General features: G+C 44.4%; 1 protein-coding gene across 4 annotated transcripts in view; it reads left to right on the top strand.

Annotated features, from left to right (window-relative positions):
• Positions 1 to 23323, top strand: part of SORCS1 (sortilin related VPS10 domain containing receptor 1) — a 630965-nt gene that overhangs the window by 376566 nt on the left and 231076 nt on the right. For all 4 annotated transcript variants that reach the window (XM_075534299.1, XM_075534300.1, XM_075534302.1 and 1 more), the window contains exon 4: positions 17647 to 17805. In XM_075534299.1, coding sequence (XP_075390414.1) covers positions 17647 to 17805 — 159 coding nt within the window. The remainder of the gene's footprint in view (positions 1 to 17646; positions 17806 to 23323) is intronic.

The following is a 23323-nucleotide window of genomic DNA, read 5'->3' as shown; positions in this document are numbered from 1 at the left end:
CACGGGTGTGCGCACTCAGCCGCACACACACGCTCATTAGGTGTGTCCATAGAAACAAGGATTGGAAAAGCAACTTTCAAAATGTTTATCTTAATTATGTTTGCTCAGTGAAGTTTGAGTGTTTCGTTTTCTTTGTTCTGAATACTTGCGGGGGGCTGTTTCTCAAATGTCCTCATAATGAATATAGGCTAACTTTTGCTCGTGCTTAAACAAAATCATTCTTTTCTGAGCAAGTGCAATGAATTCATTTGAAGGAGAACCACCGTTGCAGCTTGGATACAAACACTTGTAGTTAGCAAAGCTGGCCTCCTGACAAAGAACGTTAAAACCTGCTCAGCAAGAGTTTAAGGTGGGAGCAGTCTTCTTCAGTAAGGGAACCAGGTACAGTGGCAGAGGTTTGTGACCCGAGGAAGGGGGATGTTGAGGGCTCCCAGGTAGCAAGGCTGAGTTGCAGCCTGACACAGTTCAAGTGCCTGAGGTGCCTGGGGCCCTAAGCGGACAGAATTGCTGCCTTAGGTTTCTCTGCACTGAAGAAGTACAGCCGGCGGGGTCCTTAGAAGTGTGGATGGTGAGACGTCATCTCACATACGTTGGGCATGTTCTCAGGAGAGACCAGACCCTGGGAAAGGCCATCTTCCTTGGAAAAGTAGAAGGATAGTTAAATTAAGAATCAAAAAGGCGGGGGAGGCCCTTGCTAAGATGGTTTGAAGCAGTGACTGCAGCAATGAATGAGCGTGAGCGTGATCGCGTTTGCGAGGAGGGCCCGGAGCGGCGGCGTGTTGTTGTGTTGTGCGTAGGGTCGCTATGCGTTGGAACCATGGCACCAAAGAGCAGCGCACAAGTGAAAGCCGAGAGGGTGAAGAAGAGGAAGTCACTATTAGGCATACTTTCCTGGCCAGATATTTAAATTAAATTTCTATGAAAATTATAAACTGATGTTAAAACAGGTTTTGCGTTGAAAAATGGAAGGTGTGGTGGTGGTGTTTGTGGTAGAGAGGATTATTACAACTAAGATATGCATATATATTTCATAAATATATATATTTCTTGAGAAGCAAAACTATATTGCATTACCTTAATTCATTGAGGAACTCCTATTTTCTTAACCCTGGCTTTTAAGAAAAGATAAATACTATATTTTCTATTCCATGGATTATGGTGTGAATCTGCCAATGAATTTGAAGGATTTTTTTATTAGACATGATGATGATGATTTCATTTGCTCAGTTCTCTAGAAAATTCACTACTTCCTATTATCACATAGTAGCTTTATGGTCCAACTATAACATATTGCAAGTCAGTTGTGGTTCTTAAGATGGTGGAATAGGAGAGACCACAGCTCTGCAGGGGAAATCTAGCACGTATGCTCCCCCAGCTCAAGAGAAGCCAAGCTGTGTGTGAACTTCGTGTGGTTGAAGAAGTTCCTGAATCAATACCAATCAACTTCATAAATGATAGCTATCTTTTGGGATTATTTAGCCCATAATAAATATGAACCTTGGCATGAAGATGCTTTTGAATAGTCACAAAATGGAGTCAACACTTTTAGTGGACTGCATGATAGCACCTGATGGGGGTGATCAGATGCTTAACACACTTAAGTCCAGATGTAGAAAAGATTCTGTTCATTGCCAAGGCTCCAGGGAGGCCATTTTCTTGTTTTCGTTTTTCAATCCCAAACATTTTGACCAGGGTGCTGAGAAATACCGCTGACACTGAAATACTTATTTTTGTGGTGATGTCAATACAGTAGGACTACCTGGCGATAAGAAATTGGAGCACATGAGTTTTGAGGGTTGGAGCGGCAGCAGTAGGAATTGAGCCGTACAGCGGTTGGAGCTGGTGTCCTAAACAATTTTTTCTAAATCATAAAAATTCTGCATGGCTTTACACTGGTCTTGAATGATTAAAAATTTGAACTTGCTGTGTGTTGGATGCACACATTTACCACTTATCCTCAGGTCCAAATGACTTTCATTCATTTCTTCATATTTGTCCGTCCAAGTGGCAAAAAGTCAAAAGGTCTATTTTAAGATTCAGTCTTCAGACTGAAGAGAACATTCCATATCCTGTTTGTAGTTGCTGGGCTGTGTTACAGTTAATATTGTTGCCTTTGTTTTGAACACAGGGGCATAAGACTATTTGGTCCTTGTACCTGTTTTTGATAGTCTCAAAATAGGCAGCTAGGTCAGATCCTTAGCTAAATGAGATTGGAATGCCTGAATAGGAACTCTAATACTAGTGAATTAGTTATATGCATGTTAATGAATATTTAGCAGACCAACCTGTAGTTTAATCTGTATGATTTATGCCTCTAAAAGTCCACATACAGTTATTCCACAACCTTGTTCCCGTTCCTATCTCTGAATCTGGTAATGAAATTAATGAACTTTTCAATAATTAACCATCTTGATTTGATGCCAGATTAGCGTACATAGCCTAAGAATATTTAACAGAAAGCCGAGACCCAATGAGAAATATTATAACTTCCAAATATATACATTCCATGTATACTAAGATTTTGAGGTAATCTTGTTATTCATATAGGATATAATAGTTTTTCAAAACACTCTCTCTTTTCATTATAAGTGACACAATTTGAAGAAAATGCTGTGGTCTGCCTTTCTCCAAGCTAGTGCCAGTCAATCCTTGCCCTTCTAGTGTGTGTAGGACAGGGGTGCTGGCTGCACAGTGCTTCAGGACTCAACTGCTAAGCCTCCGCTTGGAGGTTTGAACCTACCACCTGTGCCTCGAGAAAAGACGCGGCAGTTTGCTTTTGGAAACATTATTATAGCCTCGGGCATGGGCACTGGAGGACAGTAACCACCACTCAGAAGTCTGAGTCCTGTGAGACAGCGTGCTGTGTGAAGTTCTAGGAGAGGTACTGGAGGATGGAGGGAGTGAGGCCAAGGGACCTAAAGGGAGGGACCAGGCTCAGGGAAGAAGAAATCACCTTGAAGCGGAACTTCCCTCCAGCTACCCAGCATGCATCATTTGAGTGTGAGGCCAGCTACCCAGCTGAGCTCTTGAATTCCTGACCCACCAGACCATGAGCAAAAGAAGAGGGCTTTTGCAAGCTCTCCTCTGGGACTAGTGTGTTAGGCAGCGAGCAGTGAGTGCACCAGTCTCTTGTCCTTTCAACGTCCGTGACCAGTGCTGCGTGTCTGGGATAGGGCTTTATCTCAGGTGGGATTAGTAAAAGATAGAAAACTGCCTAGGAAACACAACTGTGAAAAATGATTTATTTCATTAAAACACACACAATTATATTCTCAGCTATGAGATAAAAGAAGTTGAGAGAGAGAGAGAGAAGGAGAAAGTACCAGTTTAATGTAATGACGCTTGCAGCATCTCAGTTAGACACATTCACCCTTTTCTGCCTCTCAATAACAGCTTGAGATGATCAATGTCTATCATTAAATCAACGAAGGAAGGCGGCGGCGTTTTACATGAAATGGGTCCCTTGCTAACGGGCGGCACTTCTGCTTGGATGAGCTCCCATCCTCTGGTCTCTCCCCTGTCCCCTCCCAGTCTTCCTGCCAGCTCCAGACTAGAGGTGCAAGGGCCATTCTCACTCCTCTAATCTACAAATTCTGTTGGAGAGAAACCCCGGGAGGTCCCAGTAGTCTTCTCTGGGTAGCTTTAATAGCCAAGTGCATTAGCAAGGTCTCAGGCGGCTGACACTTCATTAATCTTCCCCAATATTCCCTGGTTTATGTGCCCGTTTACCATGAAGCATTAATATAAGTAAGTAAAAGTAAAACACGCTTGTCAGAATGATGATAGAAGTGGAGCAGGGAAGGATGGATGTGGGTCCATTCTGTTCGCTAATTTTTTTGGGGGGGGGGAACTGAGTTCTCCCAACTGGCTCCTCATCCTCCTGCCTTAGAACTTGACATTCACTCAGACTCTAAAATCCCATTCACAACAGGAGCGCGTCGCGGAAAATGTTGTGTCCCTCATCTAAATCAATCTTCAAATTTTGGGATAGCGTCTTTTTTTCCTGCTCCCTCTCTCAGCCCACTTCCTTATCACTTCTGGAGGAATAAAGAGAGTCCTTATCATTAAATGAACATCGTTTCTTGTAAAGTTTCCCAGGCGCAAAGATGAATGTCCATTTCTCTCAGCATGCCGGCTTCTTGCGATAGGAGCTAACGTTTTAAAATGATATAACCTCTTGGCATTTTAGAGATCTTTGGGGCTTTGTGAGAGAAGTTCCTCTGGGGCTTGTACTGCCCAGGGCAGTGTGCTCTGATTGTGTTTGAGGAAGGCTGTGGGATATTGCTGGAAGTTTTAAGCACCTCAGATATTCTCAAGGCATTTCATTAGTCACTTTTGTGACCTCAATAAATAGGGATGTCCCTTGAACTTGCACAGCGCACTTTCCCTGGAAAACGTTGCTTTGGGTTTTTAAACCAGATGCATCGATGCTAAGCATCAGTCGATATACATAAATTCAATCATAGCTATTTATCTTACAAATGAGTTTATTTTATAGATGCCAATTAGATATAGGAGAATGTCTTTATTCAGAAACCCAGTTCTATTGTCATTGCTCTTCCCAGTTCTTAGTATATATATTTTTGACTGTGTGTGTGTGGGGGGGGAGGGATCTAGTATGTGGGGAAAAGCTTCTTTCACCACCCATAGCATCACGGAGAGAGCTTTGGCCTGCGGAGGCCTCCTCTTCTCACTCATTTAGTGTATTAAAGTGTGACATCTGTCTTCTGGAGGAGGAAGGCTCGCAGGACAGGTGAGGGCAGGGGAACTCTGACAAATGTGGGCTACACCTACATTGGCTGTTCTGATTGTATTTATTGTTTTGGTTGACCTTTCAGCTCTGACTCATAGCAGCCTTATATATATAATGGAATAAAGCATGGCCCTTTCCTGCACCATCTTGATAATCATTTCCACGTTTGAGCCCCTTACTGTCATCACCGTGTCAGTCTATCTTACCGAAGGTCTCCTTTTCGCCGTTCCTCTCCCAAGTAGCTCTTCTTGCCAGATTCTTTGGGACTCCCAACATCAGATTGGGTGGGATCATGCACACTGGCTATATTTTCTCCTTTTCTTTCATGGGTCTGGGAAAAAGTAGGTGGGAGTAGGTGGAAGTCGGAGATGCTGGCAGGAATGTATAATTCAGTTGTGAGTGAGTGAGTATTGCCAGGATTGATCGTGATCGTAAGAACTTGGAACTCTACTAAGCGGGCTGGCCATGCTGCCCTCCTGCTGGCAGCTCAGAAGCTGGAAAAGGGCCACGGCACCACCATCCAGAGAGGTGACTCAGGAATGGAGCACTTGTTCTTGACTCAGAGAGTCCTGCGCATTGAACTTCCTTGATTCAGAGACAAAGCTGTGTCCCCAGAGAGCGGCAGTGGAGTGGCAGCAGCAGGAACACAAGTAGAACTTATGTCCAAGTGGTGGGCCCCCTGGCCCTGGTGTGGGTAAACCTGAGTGCCTTTGGGCTGGAAGCTTGCTTGCACAGTGAAGTTCCTGCAGGTAATTCATCAAAGCGTTGTTTACTGACCCACAGGAACGAGCTGAACACCTTTGGGCTAAGGCTCATGGCAGAGTGACATGTCCTTGGAGCACTTTTTTGGAAGTGCTAAAAGAGCTTGGTCACTTGCCTGAGCAGGGGAGAGGCCAAGAGGTCATGTGGCAGAGAGGTTACAGTCCAGAGAGGAATGATTATAGGCTTGCTAGGAAGAGAGTATCCTGATCTAAGAACTGGATCCTGAGCATTTCTCGTTTCAAAGTATAACCTATTGATTTCCATAAGAAGCTTTATAACCCTGAGTCTCATTTGTGCGTTCCATGTGGCCACTGCTATGAGTTATCAACTCCAGCAGAGACCGTCAATGCAGTGGGAGAGAAGGCTGCTGTCAGAATTGGAAAGACGTTTGTAGGCATGAAGGCCTATCTGACTCCTGCCTACAGGATTGGCCTTGGGCTGATTCTAAGTTTGGTTTGGGGGCTGATGCTCCATTTCGTTTTCTTTCTCCCTCATGAATTCAGGAGAACATCAGATGTGACCCCCAGGCCACTTTTACATGCTTGGCATGATGTCCTTCTCGAAGGACTGGCTCCTCTCGGTGACATGGTCAAAGTACGCAAGATGAAGTCCTGCCATCCTCACCTCTAAAGTGCATTTTAGTTCTGACTGCACTGCCTCTAAAACGCACTCATTTATCTGGCCATCCATGGTGCTTTCAATATTCTTTGCCAACCCCGCAACTTTATATTTAAAATCATAAAAATAGCTTCTCTGTATTCAAGACTGTCTTACTCATCATCTCGTGGTTGAGAGCCTCTGTTCTCCGGCTCCTTCCTCCCTCCTGGTGGTGCTCTCTGTTTCCTGTCAAGGCAATGTTTACATGAGATTTGCGATGCAAGACTTACTTCTTTTGCTTTTTGAGAACTCGACTGTCACGTTTGAGCAGAACATAGAGTACTAAATGTGCCATCCTTTGTCAAGTGAGAGCAGTAACATGTGCCCAGAATGTAAGCAGATCGCGTTCACGCGGCTGATCTTAGATGATCTTAGATGCCTAAACCCAGGCAGTGGATGGTATAAGTAGCATCACCGCTAACTAAAGGCGCACTGGGGGCAGGAGGCTTAAGCACGTGGCTACACAGCTAAAGTAGGCCAATGTGAGAGGACCTGCAGGTGTGCTGCTGGAAAGCTGCAGTCTGGGAAGGGCAACCTGTTCTACTTTGTCACATGAGGTCTGGATGATTCCCAATCAACTGGACAGTCCCTTCACTTCTGTAAGCCTCAATTTCCTCATCTGTCAAATGGGCGTAATGCTGTCCACTGAACGGTTTGTTGTTGTGTTTTTTCAAACCATATGAAAAAATGCTTTAAGACTTTAGTACCCAATCCATGGTCAATCAATAGGAAGTTGCTTTTGTTGTTGTTTGTTTGTTTTTTCAAGATAGCATTTTTATTGTCCAAAACGTTAGAAGCACATTTATTTTTTTAATCATTTTATTGGGGGCTCATACAACTCTTATCACAATCCATACATACATACATTGTGTGTCAAGCACATTTGTCTATTTGTTGCCCTCATCATTCTCAAAACATTTGCTTTCTACTTAAGCCCTTAGTATCAGCTCTTCATTTTCCCCCTCCCTCCCTGCTCACCTCTCCCTCATGAACCCTTGATAATTTATAAATTATTATTATTATTTTGTCATATCTTACACTGTCTGATGTCTCCCTTCACCCACTTCCCTGTTGTCCATTCCCCAGGGAGGAGGTTATATGTAGCTCCTTAAAATCGGTTCCCCCTTTCTACCCCACCTTCTTTTCATCCTCAAGTATTGCCATTCTCACAACTGGTCCTGAAGGGCTCATCTGTCCTGAATTCCCTGTGTTTCCAGTTCCTATCTGTACTAGTATACATCCTCTGGTCTTGTTGGATTTATAAGATAGAATTGGGATTATGATAGTGGGGGGGGGGGAAGAACCGTTTAAGAACCAGAGGAAAGTTTTTGTTTGTTTTATTAATATCACTGTGTTACTCTGGGTGGAGAAACAAATTCATAGACATTCATATGTATATAAGAAAGAGCTTTACAAGCAGTCATCTAGCTAAGAAACATCAAAAACCACATGGAAGAAGCACACCAGCCTGTTCTGACTCGATCACTGAGGACAAAGTGGGTGCATACGCAAAAGTGGTGAAGAAAGCTGATAGTGCCCGGCTATCAAAAGATATAGCAACTGGGGTCTTAAAAGCTTGAAGATAAACAGGTGGCCATCTAGCTAAGAAACAACAAAGCCCATACGGAAGAAGCACCCACATGGAAGAAGCACACGAGCCTACCCCGACATGAATGCTGAAGACAAAACGGGTGCATAAGCAAATGTGCTGTAGAAAGCTGACGGTGCCTGGCTGTCAAAAGATACAGAATCTGGGGTCCCATAGGCTGGAAGATAAACAAGGGGCCATCTAAAAAACAACAAAGCCCACAAAGAAGAAGCACACCAGCCTGTGAGATCACAAGGCATCAAAGGGATCAGGTATCAGGCATCAAAGACGAAAAAAACACAAAATCATAGCATTTTGAATGAGGGGAAGTGCAGAGTGGAGACCCAGAGTCTATCTGTGGGATATTGGACATCTCTTTGCAGAAGGGCTGCGGGGAGGAGACGAGCCTGTCAGGGTGCAATATAGCATCGATGAAATATGCAATTTTCTTCTAGTTCTTGAATGCTTCCTCCATCCCACTGTCATGATACCAATTCTACCTTACATATCCGGCTGGACTGGAGGATGTACACTGGCACAGATAGAAACTGGAAATACAGGGAATCCAGGACAGATGAACCCCTCAGGACCAGTGGTGAGGGTGGCAATATCAGGAGGGTGGAGGGAAGGTGAGGGAGAAAGGGGGGACAGATTATAAGGTCTACATATAACCTCTTCCCTGGGGGACAGACAGCAGAGGAGTAGGTGAGGGGAGACGTCAGATGGTGTAAAATATGACAAAATAATAATAATTTATAAATTATCAAGGGTTCAGGGGGGAGTGAGGAGGGAGGGGAAATGGGTAACTGATACCAAGAGCTCAAAAAGAAAGCGGGCGTTTTGAGAATGATGATGGCAACATATGTATGAGTGTACTTGACATAATTGATGTTTGTATGGATTGTGATAAGAGTTGTATCAGCCCCTAATAAAATGCTTTAAAAATAATTTTAAAAAAATGAAAGTTTTATATACAAGAGAATTTGAATATTGTGAGAACATCCCAGCCCATTCCAGATCAAGTTCATATGTCCAATATTAGCCCGTATGTCTGCTACCAATCTATCAATTCCTCTGAGACTCATGCAACACATGTAATGATGCCGGATGCAGAAAGATCACAGGCCAGTGGGTGGAAAGTCTTTTGGATACAGTGGCAGTGGAAGCATTCACGTGGCTCCTTCTGCTCCCGGCTCTACAATAGCTCCAAATGTCTTGTCAGTTGCAATGTCTCCAAGGGAGCCAGTGTGTCCTGCCTCCAGTGAGCTATTTATCTCCTTAGCACCTCCAAGTGTGGTCATCAAACTGTGACATGATTGACAGGCTCCACTCGACCCCATTCACTCTTAAGGCTCAAAGTGACAACAGATTATATAACTACTGCAATCACTATCTTCAATGAGCATACTGAGTTTGCATCAGAGATTCAAAACCAGCATGGTGATCCACAGGAGGGAGGGAGAAGGGAAAGCAGAGTCAGGGAGAGCCAGCTGATGGGGTTTGGGAGGTTAGGCAGGGTACATTCGACTTTGGAATATTTCATTAACGATCCAAAATGTCAACCCGACCGAATCTACAATTATAAAAGAAAGACGAAAATAATGGTAAGTGAGCTCTGAGCTGTTGAAAATGGCAAAATTGAAGTGAAACCCAAATCATAAGACAGAAGCTATGAAGCTATGCCATTTCCTGTGATTGTAGCATATACTTGTTAGGTGCAGGTAAAGCTAACTCAGCAATTCCTTGTACTATAGAAAGGCTGCCCTATCCTATGCCATCTTCACAATCATTGGTGTGCTGGACTTCATTGGTATAGACATTAGATTTTGAGGGCCTTATAACCTAGGGGCTCATCTTTTTTATTTTTTTTAGGGGCTCATCTTTTGCTATTATTTTAGATATCATTTTATTATAATCCATGAGGTTTCCGTCACAAGTAGATTGGCAGGCCTTTGTTTTTAGTCTGCCATATTCTAGAAACTACACTGAAACCAACCAGTGATGTGTGTTGATACTGGTGACGTGGATGCTTGATACGATACATGGATGCTTCAAGCTGTCCTAGCAGCATGCAAGATAGCCCCTTGGAACAAATCAACAAACATTTGGTAAACATGTTTAGCCCATTATTTGTCCTTCTCATGACTTGAATGACCTTCACCAAACACACTCCCATCCTTTTCTACACAGAAGGACTGTAGAAATGGTCTGGAGGCAGTTTCTTACCTCCCCCCCTTACTTCATAAAGGGGGAGGGAAATTAAACTCAATGTCCATCCAAGGATGATTCCAATGAGGCGGAGGTCAGACCTACTCACACTCTCTCACCTCCTTTAGCAATCTGACGCCAGCTGTCAGCCTGTTTTCTTCTGGGTTCTATAATTCATTGCAGCGGCCACCCAGAACTCACAGACAACACTCAAAATGATGGTGTCTTTAAGGGAAGTCCGTTGGAAGTTTACAATTCTTGAGTAGAAGTGCTCAGGATACACATCTTCCTGTTAGGATAGAAGGCACACCTCTCTCCGGTGGTGGTCCTCACTCAGCCACATGGCGCCTTGGCCTCTGCCCTGCCCATGCAATATTATAAAGCACTCTGAGTGCTGCCTGCCAAGTGCACAAAGGTCATGCTACACTGCCCTAAACCTCAGCCAGAAAGTGCTCAGCTCCAGCTCCATGAGTTGGCAAAACTAGCTTCCCCAGTTAGGTTTCCAGAGGCACTCAACTCTGCAAGTAAGCCGCCTCCCTGAAAGTACTCAGGTTCACTCAGCCCATGGTCCAGGAAGCCCACCTCTCTTGTCTTGTGTTTTCCCCTTCCTTCTGAGGCTGCTGCCACTCCCCTGCCGCTTCTCTGAGGTCACCGCTTTCTGTCCCTGGATCAAGGAGGGTCACTGTCCAGGAATCTCAGCCTCCAGAGGAGGGGATCCACACCTGGTTCTTCTTTATCGATGGTGGTGATGTCACTAACCTCCCATGCCAGTTCTGAGATGGCTCCTTGTATACCTATCAGGTTGGCAAATTGACCAAACCTACATTTGAACGACAAGTTTTTGCCATCACAATGAATTCTGTTAACAACCACTCCTAAGGAATCATATCATCCCACAAGTATCTCTCACCTCAATCCTTCTCTTAGACCTATCAGGGAAAGGGGACAGACACCCAATGTGCATGGTCCCACCCGGTCATTGTTGAGAGATAAGAAGACTATGACTAGAAGAGTTATATTGAATATTTGGGGGCACCCATTCGCCCCCAAATATTGGCTAAGGTCAAAACATTGGCCCTTCTTTGTGGGAAGCACATTCATAGGCACCCGCCTCTTGTTCCACACCAAAGGTCAAGCTGTCTGTACAACAGCGTATGGTTCCCCTGTGGAGGATCGGAGCCACTCACAATGCTTCTAAGGACGAGGTGCTCTAATTTGTCTCAAATGAAGGACTGTGTTCAGAAGGTGTTAGAGAAATGAATTCTCTTATACATTTTCTCTCTTGGATTGTCTTCTAAGGGCTGCAACCTGATGCACTTTAAGTTGACATTCCAGGTGAGCCTTACTTAATTCCTGTGTACTGTGTAAGGTTGGGCAGACATAGTATTGAATTAATTATTGTTCCAAGTAACTGTTACTAGGCATGGCGTAACAGCTTAGTGAGGCTGTTTAGAGTCACCTGCAAGGCAGACGTTACATGCTCCTTAAACCAGGTGAATGGTAAGGCTGTCTGATCACTAAAAGATTGATATCCTGGAAACCCTATGCCCCCTAGGGTCACTGTGAGTCAGAATCAACTTATTGGCAATGAGTTTGATTTTTGATTTTTTTGGTATGCTCCTTGGAAGCTTTTCTTCTCTGGAAATGTCAAATCTTTGGGTTTGGATTCCAAATAAATATAGTTTAAGCAAAAACATAAAGCAGAAACTCTCGTAGAATACACTGCCAGTTTCCCAGAGTTTCCACTAGCTCACCTTTCGTGTCACAAGAAGGTCATCTGTTGCGGAGATGAGCTCTGGGTTTCTTAATGTGGACTGACCCCACCGTGTGTTAAGGAACCTGAGCTTATATCAAGTGAGCGTCACTGAGTTTGCAGGAAGGGGAGGATTTAGGACAGGGGGTTTGCACTGAGCTGGACTTTCTACAGACTCATTTCCTTCCATGTAAACTTGACTGAACTTTTCTCAATCTAATCACTTCCCTCTTCTCTCCCTATTGTTTGACAGCAGCGGTTTCCTTTTCATGGATCGTTCTTGGATCCTGGGTAACTTTCCCTAATTCTGCCCTTCCAAGATCTGCCAGTTGATGAGCACTCACTGCTCTCCCCCTGAGCCGACCTGGGACAAATGGATGCTTAGCCCACTTTGGGAATAGGCAACTCTTTCACCCAGCTTGGTCAGCAAATTGCTTGCTCCCTCTGATTTCATTTTGTTTAATTCATTTTTAATTTTGAGCCCAGAGGTTTGCAAATAGCCTCTTGAACTGTTGATGCATGGACATACTTTTTTGGCTTGAGTAAAAATGAGTAGACAACTGCAGTTCCTAATTGCCATGAGTGTGGTCTTTCGTTGTCACTGTCATTATTGATCATTATTAAAAACACCTATTATGCACCTGCGGTATCAGCATCCGAAGCCAAGTCACCGTGTGAGCGAAGCAAAGGTATCCAGGTGGCTCTTAGGGGTCATCAAGTCTGCTTCTGCTCACGGAGCCCCTTTGCCAGCGTCAGAATCATTGCCTTGTGAGCCCCTGGTGGCAGCCAGGGCGGCCCTCCATAATCTTGAGGACATTTCCCGTTTTCTCAGGTTGCCTCTCCTTAATTCTAGCCATGAACAACAATGAGAAAGTCGACAATGAACAGCACTTACACGAATGGTGTTTACGTTACAAATTAATAAATGACTGGCAAAAAGTATATGCCCAGAGGTGGTGAAGCTGTCCCCTAGACCCTCTGTTTCATCTAAACATGCTGATGAGAGAATTCTACTAGCACCTGGAGGAAAAGAATCTGAGGGAATTCTACAAGCACCCAGAGGGAAAGACTCTGGGACTCTAGGGGGTCAGGTAAAAGTCCCCTTCCTCTGGGAAGAGCTTCCTCAGTAGACATCTGGAAGCGTCAGGAAGCTGTCTACCAACGTTCAGTAGGGTGCCATCAAATAGCCATGTGTTGAGTCTGCAACACGTCCAAAGGAGTGAAGATGCATTTACCTTTTGAAGACAGCGAGCTGTCGGGAGCACTAATCCCCCACAAAGGGGAGAAGTGACGTGTTTGAAATCTATAAATTCAAATACGTGTTACATTTCATGTTCATTCGTTATCCCTAGGAGAAGCAAATAAAGGTTCTTCCTCTGCTCAAAGTGGACGATGAACAACTGTTTTAGCACTGGGTGGCGGGAGCCCATGTTGCCATTATTGACTTTCTATGGAAAAAAATTCATCTGCGGCTGCAGTCAGTGTCCCCTGCAAGGCAGAAGTAAACTGGTTCTAATCACTTGTGGGCTGATCGGAACCCAGGATAATTGCTCTCCTGTTAAAGGCAGACTTCCACCTTGCTTGTCCCCAAATAGAGAACAGATATTCCTTCAGGAGGATTGGGCCTCTGAAAAGTGCAGGGTGCTGTGGGCTGCATTCCACAGAGCGAAAGAATGAAAAGGACTCCCTGCTCCAATCATGTCTCCATCTGTTCACTTATTAATTTACGGCGATACATTGACCTGCTGTGGACCCCGCTTTGTGCCAAGTGCACAGTGGCTCTCTTTCCAGGTAGTTCACCAAGGCTTGGACTCAAGGGGCTTTTAAAATCCTCCTAAAATTCTGTTATTCTGGTCATAGAGCAAAAGCGTATTCACACCAAATTTTGTGATTGAGTCCACAGTTATTCAAAGCCAAGAGAAGTACAGGAAAGGCTGGAAAGCCATTCGGAACTAACCAAACCAAAAAAAAAAATCCATTTATATTGAGTTGATTCCAAAAACTAGCAATAAGTGGCTATTTAGAGGCCTGAGTAGGAAATTCTATTATTTTTGAAGGACATTCACTACTAAAGCTTAATATTTAAAAAATATTTCCAGGGATGAGAACATAAGTCTTTGTCACATATAAACAGCACCATCCATACCACCATCTGTGTCCAAACACCAAATCAAATATACTGCCATCAAGTCAGTTCTAACTCACAGCGACATTATGCACTATGGGACCGAGTAGAACTGCCATTGTGCGTTTTTGAGACTGGAATTGTTTGTGGATATAGAAAACCAAGTCTTTCTCCCTGTGTTTAAAGGCTAGATAACATTTAATATATACTTACATTTTTCTTAAATAGATGAATCATTTCCTATGTAGACCCTAATTAATTAATTAACCTTTTAAATTTCTTAACCTACAATATAACAGGTCTCAGTCCAACTCATTTAAGGTTTACTAAAGAATTTCTACTTTCAGAGTTAAAAAATAAGGCTTTATTTATTCAGTTAAGAAGCAGTAACAAGTAAGTACACAATCTATTTCAACTACTGCACCAATCATAGACCAATTACTCAATTAACATGAAGGTTGTGATTGAGTACGTTATTCTGTGGTGCATGCTAATGTGTTTATATGTTTAGAGTTCAACTGAAGATGGCTATAGGTTTTGGTGTTCATTTAAAACAGAACAAAACAAATGGAAAGCTTAAATCCAAGATGTGATCTATAGATATGGAGAAAGAAACACAAACATGGCTTAACACATCGGAGTGACGGGGTCATGAGCAATTTATTTTGTAGCCTTACAAAATTGGTTGTACAATAAAAAAAGGCTAAACAGAAATGCATCCAGACTGACGTGTTTGTTTTGAGTGGATTTGAGAAGAGATTTGTGGGAGGGACCGCTGGATGCTCTGTGTAGTGCAGACATGCCTGCAAATCTCACAGGACGCTGTTGCTACTGTCTTCTTCTCTTTCCAAAATATCAAGTGCCTAAATGGAGCATTTGGGGTGACAGGAACAGAGAGGAGAGGAGATTTGGGACTGCAGGTTGTCAATACCTAGAAGAATCCAGAAAGTCAGAAGCTATATTTCTATAACACTAAGTATCCATATAGTTGAAGAGAGTTGGGATATCCCTCCTTCCCCACTACCCTTCTACTCTTACCTGCCTACATAATATCTTACAGGTACAATCACCTCACCTAGAATAGAAATGAGTATCCAGAATATGGGCTACATGCCAAAAATAATCCTCCTGATTTTCAGATCGTCCGTCGGTCCAATGTTGTTATTTTGATGAAGCAATCTGCCAGTGGAAGCAGGTGGTGCTGTCTGTCCTCATGGGAAGAGAGGAAGCTTATTCTGGTTAACAGGGACATAGAAAATTAGAGGAGTGGGGAGAAAAATCCGCCTTGCCTGAGACAATAGATGTTCTATAAAATTGAGCCTCTTCATATTATTATGGAAATTACTTTTCGGCGGTAGTGCAAAAAGGTTGTTGCACATTATTTTTAATTGTGGTTGGAGACACAAAGCAATATGATCATTTGATGGCTTATTTGTTATTCAAAAAATGACAGCTTTTATGTGCCAGTAAATATGAAATCACCTGGAAACAGCCCTGTGGATGTAAGAGCCATCTCAACGTCCTTGCTTAATGCATACAATGGATTTTAATGAAGCCATGTGAGTGTATCCATGGCAGATTACCTGATGGCTCTGTCGTCGGTCCTCCAATCAGAGCACACGGTCGGCCTTGTGACTGCCAGGCAGAGAAAGCCATAACTTTGTCAGAATTTATAGTTGGTGGGTGGTGGCTTCACTGGAACCCGATCCGAGAGGCAATTAGTCTCCAATTCCGTGCATGCTTTTCATCATGTCCAGACTGCACTTGACAGCCCCCCAGCCCCCAGCGTCCCTTTTCTTCAAGAAGGAGAGGTTGAAAGACAGCAAGGGACCTTGAATTCAACCTGGCTAACGCAAGCACAGTTCAGACGAAGTGTGTCTTGTATAGATCCTCAAGTGCCATTTTCCTTGACAGGACACCATTTTCCAAGATGACACGAACTATTGGGAGGTTTTAATATGATTGCCTGCAAATGCATGAGAATGCTCCGTGTGTTTGTCATGCATTGTGCTCTTTTCGGACTTGACTCTCTTCTCTTCCTCCCTCCCTCTTCATCCCCTCCCCCGCCCCACGCAGGGCCTCTCTCCCTGTCCCTGTCTCTCCCTTTCTCTGCCTTCACTGCCACCCCCCTCAACCCCCACCTCCCTCCGCCCCACACACACAACACACCTTTTCCTGGAACTGCTGCATCCTTTAAACCTGCAGTGCTTTCTCTTCACACAGCCACACATTCAGCACATCTTTCATGCTTCCCCGAACCATACCCAGAGCGTGCCAATTAATAAGCTGATGGGGGGGAAAGTCAATGGGAAGCATTAAGGCCTCCTGTCTGAAGATATCAGGTGTGCGCTTTGACGGAGTAAAAGGAGACCTGCCGAGACTTGAGAATGAGGCACTTTATCACACATTCCTAGAGTCATAATGCGCGAGAATAAAACATTCTCGGGCAGCTCCTCCAGCCCCTGCTGATTGTGGGTGGCTAACGCCGCCCGGGCGGAGATCCCTGGAGCATCGGAAGTGGAGTATTTTCACCCAAGTCTATGGGAGTCAGGCCTGATGATCTGCACCTAAAAGAGTCAACCAAACCAGGCACCATCCGATCCATTCTGACGCGTCGCCAGCCAAAGGACAGAATGGAATTGTCCCCGGGACGTTGCCAGGGCTATGTTCTTCATGGAAGCAGATTGATGCGTCTTTCTGCTGCTGGAGTCAAACCTCTGACCTCTGAGTTAGCAGCCACACACTTCAAGCTGTGTCCCTAGGGTGCCTTCCTCCTCCTGGATGCGGGGCTTCGATGAGTGAATCCACTGATTGGCATTTAACGCAGCAACAAAGACCGTGTTCTCTTGTCAGTAAGCGAAAGGCCGAGAGGCCGTCCGATTGCTCTGTCTAGGGAGCCTGCGTGGGCATCATCTCAAAACGGTTGCAGACATCTTCCTAGGATCACGTGACTGTGCGTCAGCTCCTCCCATGCTTCTGCTCAGTCCTTCCCGGGACACGCGCTCGTGTTTACGGAGTTGATGAGATATGCTGGGCTTTAGTGCAGCTGCTGAGCGTTTCCTGTGAACAATACAGATCAATAGGCCAGTTCTCACAGAGCTTGTGCTCCTGTAAAGGGGATTTCAGAGGGTAAATTAAATAAGCAACCGGTGTAGTAGGCTAGAGGTTGATATGGACGGTGGGGCGCGGATGAAGGACTGGAGCGGGGTGACAGATAGGGTGTCTACCATGAATGAGCCTTTTGATCATTCGGTCTTAGATTCAAGATTCCGAAAGTTGGGCTCAGAATAGCATGGCATAGAATATTGCTGATGAAGTGGAACCAAAGCGTTTGTGGCAGAAGAGAAACATTCTTTTCCCGCCACGTGTACACAGACTGGGACACATCTTGCTCTTGAATCTGCACCCCAAATGGACAGGAGACAGGGCCTAGTGTGGAGGAGAATTGGCATTTTAGGAAAAGAAGAAAATATTCCAGATGAAGGAAGTCACCTTAGAAGGAAACAAGGGGTCCCATAGAAATGATTAGAATCCAAGCCTCAACTCAATTTTCCTTCTTCACCAATTCTTCTTCCATTTCTTAGTGAAAATTGCTTCCTGACTTTGGGCCAAGGTCAGGGAATAAACCAGATGGAGTTGGAGGTCTGTGTTTAGCCACAGATCCCTTGGCTGCCCTTTGACCTTCCCTTTGTCAAAAACATAGATCATTTTCAAATTTGATAAATATATAAACTAAACACTCTCCGGTTTCCTTTTATCAAAATAAATATTTTCTTTCTTTCTTTCTTTCTTGGCTGCAGATTATGTTGCTCACAGATCCGGAGATTGAAAGCAGTTTATTGATCAGCTCAGATGAAGGAGCAACCTATCAAAAGTACCGGCTGAACTTCTACATCCAGAGTTTGCTTTTCCACCCCAAGCAGGAGGACTGGATTCTGGCCTACAGTCAAGACCAAAAGGTCAGCTGGCTCACCTTGCTTGAGAGAGCAGGCCATGTCCAGCAGCGGGGAATCAAATCTCAAGGCCATTCGGATACTGTTGGTTAACCATCTCTCCATGTCTTTTCAGCCGTCGTGTTTGTCCTGTGAAGTCAGTGCCAACTATGCAGGGCAGGGGTGCTGAGCAGCAGGGAAGACCTCAGGTGGCTGGCTTGAGCTATGGCAGTGGCTCAAACAGCATAAGAAGTAAAGGTTAGGCAAGGGGATGCTTCAGGCAACTAGGGCCTCCTTAGCTTTTTGCATAGAATTCAAGACAGATTTATGCATGGATGGATGGCTATAGGTGATTTGTTTTCCCTGGGTCAAGAACCGTAGCTTTTCTTAGACCCTCATAGGGAAGCATGATCCCCAAAAAGCTTACAACACTAGCCTGGGATTTGCTGAACAATGACAGAAGATGCCAGATTCATGACATTTATTCAAACCTGCTTGTCTCGGGACTTTTTTCCACTCTTGATGCTTGGGTTGAAGTTCTTCAAATCTACTTCCTAAGGAGCATTAAAAGCGAACCGAACCAAACTCACTGCCGTTGAGTCCATGCCGACTCTTAGCAACCGTACGGGACAGGGTAGAACTAGTCCTGGGGGGTTTCTGAGACTGTCACTGTGTATGAGAGTAGAAATTCCTGTCTTTCTCCTGCAGGGTAGCTGATGGTTTCGAACTGCTGACCTTATGGTTTGCAGTTCCACGCATTACCATGATTCCACCAGGGCTCCTTAATGAGCATTCAGTGGGTTTGTAATATAAAATATATGAATTCTGTAAGATAAAATGCCAACACTCATATACTATATGCTGGGGTTATTCTCTAAATTAGATAAAAGTAACTACCATGAACAGCCACTTAAATCCCAAATAGCTAATTAAATTAAGAGCAAGAAAGTATACATGAGTAAATGAGAGAGCGTGAGTCTTGAGATAAAAAAACAAAAGGGAATGTAGTGCGACATGTTGGAAAGCACTGTGTGAAAGGTGTCAGCAGTCAAATTAGCTTGAGACTTCTACCCAAAGTGATCCTGTGTGTAAAATGACATGCACTGACCCGAACACTGGGCCGATGGGCGAGAAAGGAGAGTGGAGGTTTGATCCAGCCAGGCTGGCGTGATGAGCGGGCTTCTTCTGAAAGGCAAGGCAAGGGTACATGCTGCTTCCCAGAGTCTCCTCTGATGTGAGCATTTTGGAAGAAGCAACTTAAAATTCTTAGGATTGGAATTTTATTCATGCTGCCCTTGCTGCCAAATAAAATGCACATTAAGCCTAAAAATAGAAAGGATTTACAATTAGTATTTTTTTCCCCTTGAGCAGGCTGGCTACCCTTCCAGCCGGATGTACAATTTCTTTCCTGGAGTCAGGCCAGGGTGCATCTGTTCCAGGATGATGCTGTGAGCAGACGCAAGAGCTGAGTGGCTCAGGACACAGAGCATGTGTTGTTCAATCCACATTCCACCCTCTGCACACACCCCACCCTGAGGCTAGAGGCATGGCAAGGGCCAGAATTGCCAGGCGAAGTGAAAACTGTGCATCTTTGCAGTTGTGCAGCAAAAGAAGCCCAGAAGTAGAACCCTTCAGGTCCCCGCATGTCAGGCAGAGCCTCCCATCCTGACAGGGGCTCAGCAGCAAGCCCTGCAGACTTGAACAGCTTGGCTGTAGCCCCAACTCACCCAATAACAGTGAACCGTTATTTAATATGGTCTTCCTTCATCTAAAAGATGTATGAATGATAATAATGCAGATGCACTTACCACCATGCAGTTGTACAAGCATTACATCTCACTTCGGCAATCGGTTTGGCTGTATATGGAGTCTTGGTAAGACATTGTGTGTGGTACACTGCCGACCTGACAAACAAAAACAAAAGTTTATCGGGGAGCTTTCAATCCAACTGGAGAAAGATTAATCCATCCACCAGTGTTCTAAGATGCCAACAGACAGTGATCAGATGGATACATAAGGGACCCACAATGCAAGTGGGTTCTATGAATAATATGGGCTATAATTTACAGTGTTCAGAAGATGGAGACCTAGTCACCTGTTTTCTATCATTGTGTTGTGTAATGATTGCACCCAAATCTTAAAGAATATAGAGGCTTTCTGTGAGGGTGGGATACATTTTAGAGAAAATGTCATGACTGAAAAATCATGTAAAGTTAAATAAGCAAACATGTTTACAGGATTGTGAACTTCTCTGGCTGGAACTGAAATTTGGTTTAGCTAATTATTGTGGGCATGAGGCTTCGGTAAGCGAGTCTTGAGTGCTTTGGATTCTAGATAAGAACTTTTTGTTACCTTAAATGGTAACCTTTGAAAAACTTGAACCTGAAAAATCATGTGTTCAGAGCTGTAGATGATAAGGGTTACCCACTGCCACCAAGTTCAGTTCGGACTTGTTAGAGGTCATCAAGTCGGTTCCAATTCAGAGTGACCCTGAGCACAGCAGAAGGAGCCTTGCCTGGTCCTGCACCATCCTCACCATTGTTCCCATGTGTGAGCCCATTGTTGCAGCCAGCGGGCCAGGCTAGCTTGTCAACGTTCTTCCTCTTTTATGGGTCCCTTCTGCTTTTAAAAATCATGATGTCCTTCTGCAGGAACTGGTCTCTTCAAAAGTATATCTGAAGTGTGTGAAATAAAGCCTCATCATCTTTCCTTCTGGCCATATTTCTTCCAAAACGGATTTGTTTATGCGTTTGGCAGTCCATGATACTTGAAATCTTCTTCACCAGCACTGTAATTCATGGGCATTGATTCTTCTTCCGTCTTCCTTCTCCTGTGTTTCACTTTCATGACGTGCTTGAAAATAGCGTTTCTTGGATGAAGTGAACCAGAGTGCTCCAAGTGACCTTCTTGCTCTCCAACACTTTAGAGTGGGTTGTGCAGTAGACTTCCACGATGCAATGTGCTCTTTAATCTCCTGACTGCTGCTTCCCTGAACCTTGATGTAGATCCAAGCAAGACGGAAAGCATTCTTGATGACTTCAATCTTGTTTTATTTTTATTTTTGTCTGACTCAGCAACTCTACCTTAACTTTTTACAATCAAATCTTTATAGGAGCAGAAGGTCTCGTCTTCCTCCCATGAGCAGCAGTAGGTGTGAACACCAGCCTTGTGGTCTGCAAGAGCCCTTTATGGTCCTTGTTCAGTGTTTATGGAACCCGAACCTTAAAGGGATCTTCTGTTACCCAGAGGAAAACCACATACTTCCACCACCTGTAGAAGTCCTGTGCATGCATTAACAAACACCTTACATGAAATTGTGAGACCTGGTGGCATGGCGAGTCAAACATTGGACTGCAAGCTGGGAGGTCAGCAGTTCAAAGCCACTAACATCATCGTGGGAGGAAGAGTAGACTTGCTGCTTCTGTGCAGATTTATAGTCCCCCAAACCCACAGGGGCAGTTCTACTATGTCCTCTCGGGTCCCTGTGAATCAGGTTGGACTTGAAGGCAGGGCGTTTGGTTTGGATTTGGCTATTCTTGAAGGTGATAGTTTGAGATGAACAGATGAGTAGAAGGCCAGCCATCTTTTGGCTGACTCCCGGTGTAACCCGAAGGGCATGATGGAGCAGTCATCCTGGGGGAAAACGTGGAGACCCTGCTACTCTTGAGTGTCAAGCAAAGCTCCCTACCTTTAGGCCTTGGCTTAGAAAATGTGGGGTGTGGCATGTGGGGGGAAGGGAGTGGCCACTAGCCACCAGAGGAGGAGCCAGTAGTTGATGGTGTTGGCTTGAGGTCAAATTGGAAAGGGCTGTGGCCTTTCCGGTGGGTCAGTGACATGGAAATAACAGCTGGCAATCACCCCTATATCATGGCACTTTCCGCACCGATGAGAGGCCATTCTGGCACCATGAGGCCCCTTGCTGCTGCTGGTAGAGCAATGACTGTTTGCCCCGGGAACGAGAACACTTATTCTTCCGTGAAATTGTCACTCATCAATTTTTCAGTGATGGCTGCTGCTATTACTGCTGCTGCTGCAGAGTGTCCGACTACTGCCGTGGTCTTGGCACTGGGATTTGCTATGCGGGGTACCATGTTACACCAGATTCCAGGGAACAGAATCCTCAGCCCAAGGCTACTGTCTCTTAGGAGTGTCTTGTTGAGGTGCCAATTCTTTCTGACTCACTTGGGAGGACAGTTGTCTCCTCTCCTCTTCTCCCTTTGGCATGCTTGCTGCTGTTGCTCTTTCAAACCCAGTCCCCGTGTGTTGGTTGTTCTCGTTCTGATGGCCACTGAGTGCACTCTAGCCCCGTGGTACACAGCCCGTGTGTAACCAGCACAACACAGTGCCCACTGAGCACACCCTAGCTCTGGACTAAGATCTTAGGTTTCTTTCTTTCTTCTTTTAAAAAATTTAATTTATTTATTAATTTTAATTTTATTTCATTATTATTATTTAAAGATCATTATATTGAGGCTCTTACTGCTCTTATAATATCCATACATCAACCGTATCAAGCGTATTTGTGCATATGTTGCCATCATTATTTTCTAAACATGTACTTTCTTTTTGAGTCCTTGGTATTAGCTTCTCTTCCCCCATCCCCCCCCTTTTGTGACTCCTTAATAAATTACAATTTTTAATTATTTTCCTTTCTTACACCAACTGTAGTCTCCCTTTCTGTTGTTTGTTTCCTTGGTGTGGGTGTGGGGAGGGTTATGTGTTGATGATTGCAATTGGTTCCCTCTTCCTCCTCTTCTCTCTTCCCCCTATCCTTCTGGTATCTGTACTGCCATTTCTTTACCTGAGGGGTTTATCTGACCTGGAGTCTCTGTGTCATGAGCTCTTATCTGTACCAGTGTATAGGCTCTGGTCTGACTCAAAATAGGGTCATGATAGAGGGGGTGCAAAGCATGTCTGCACTGGATCTTCCAAAGGTAGGCTTGGGTGGATTTGAACCACTATCCTTTAACCTTACAGCCAAGCACTGCTTAACTGTTTGTGCCACTGAGATTTTTATGGACTCAGAGCTATGGCTTTCTGTTTTCCTCTTCAGTGAAGAATGGCCCCAAGGACCAACTCTGTGTCTCAGCCGTGTGGACTGCTTTGCTTTGATGTTCTGACCCCAGTTTACCTCGGATGCATAAACATCCTCACTCAAAATTCAATGTCATCCAGTCAATTCTGACTCTTAGTGACCCTATAGGACAGGGTAGACCTGCCTTTGTGGCTTTCCTAGGCTGTAACTCTGCAAGAGTAGAAAGCTTCATCATTGCCCTGCAGAGCGGCTGGTTGTTTCATACCACTTACCCTGTGGTTAGGAGCCCATGCCTGGATGCCCTCTGAGATCCTGCCTAACCACCCATAACAGCTTTATTATTACTATTCATGTTATTATTATTATTTTCTATAAGTGATTTAATTAACTCAAGGAGTTTTGCCAAGCAGATAATCATTTCTAGCCCAGGATAGACTATATAGGAGGGCAGATTTTAAAAGTAAATTATTTTAAAATAAATAATTTTAAAGTAGATTGAAATTAGGAAGA

The sequence above is a fragment of the Tenrec ecaudatus genome, chromosome 16, assembly GCF_050624435.1.
Source record: "Tenrec ecaudatus isolate mTenEca1 chromosome 16, mTenEca1.hap1, whole genome shotgun sequence".
NCBI classification, from domain to species: domain Eukaryota; kingdom Metazoa; phylum Chordata; class Mammalia; order Afrosoricida; family Tenrecidae; genus Tenrec; species Tenrec ecaudatus.
This window is presented reverse-complemented; position numbering and strand designations above follow the sequence as displayed.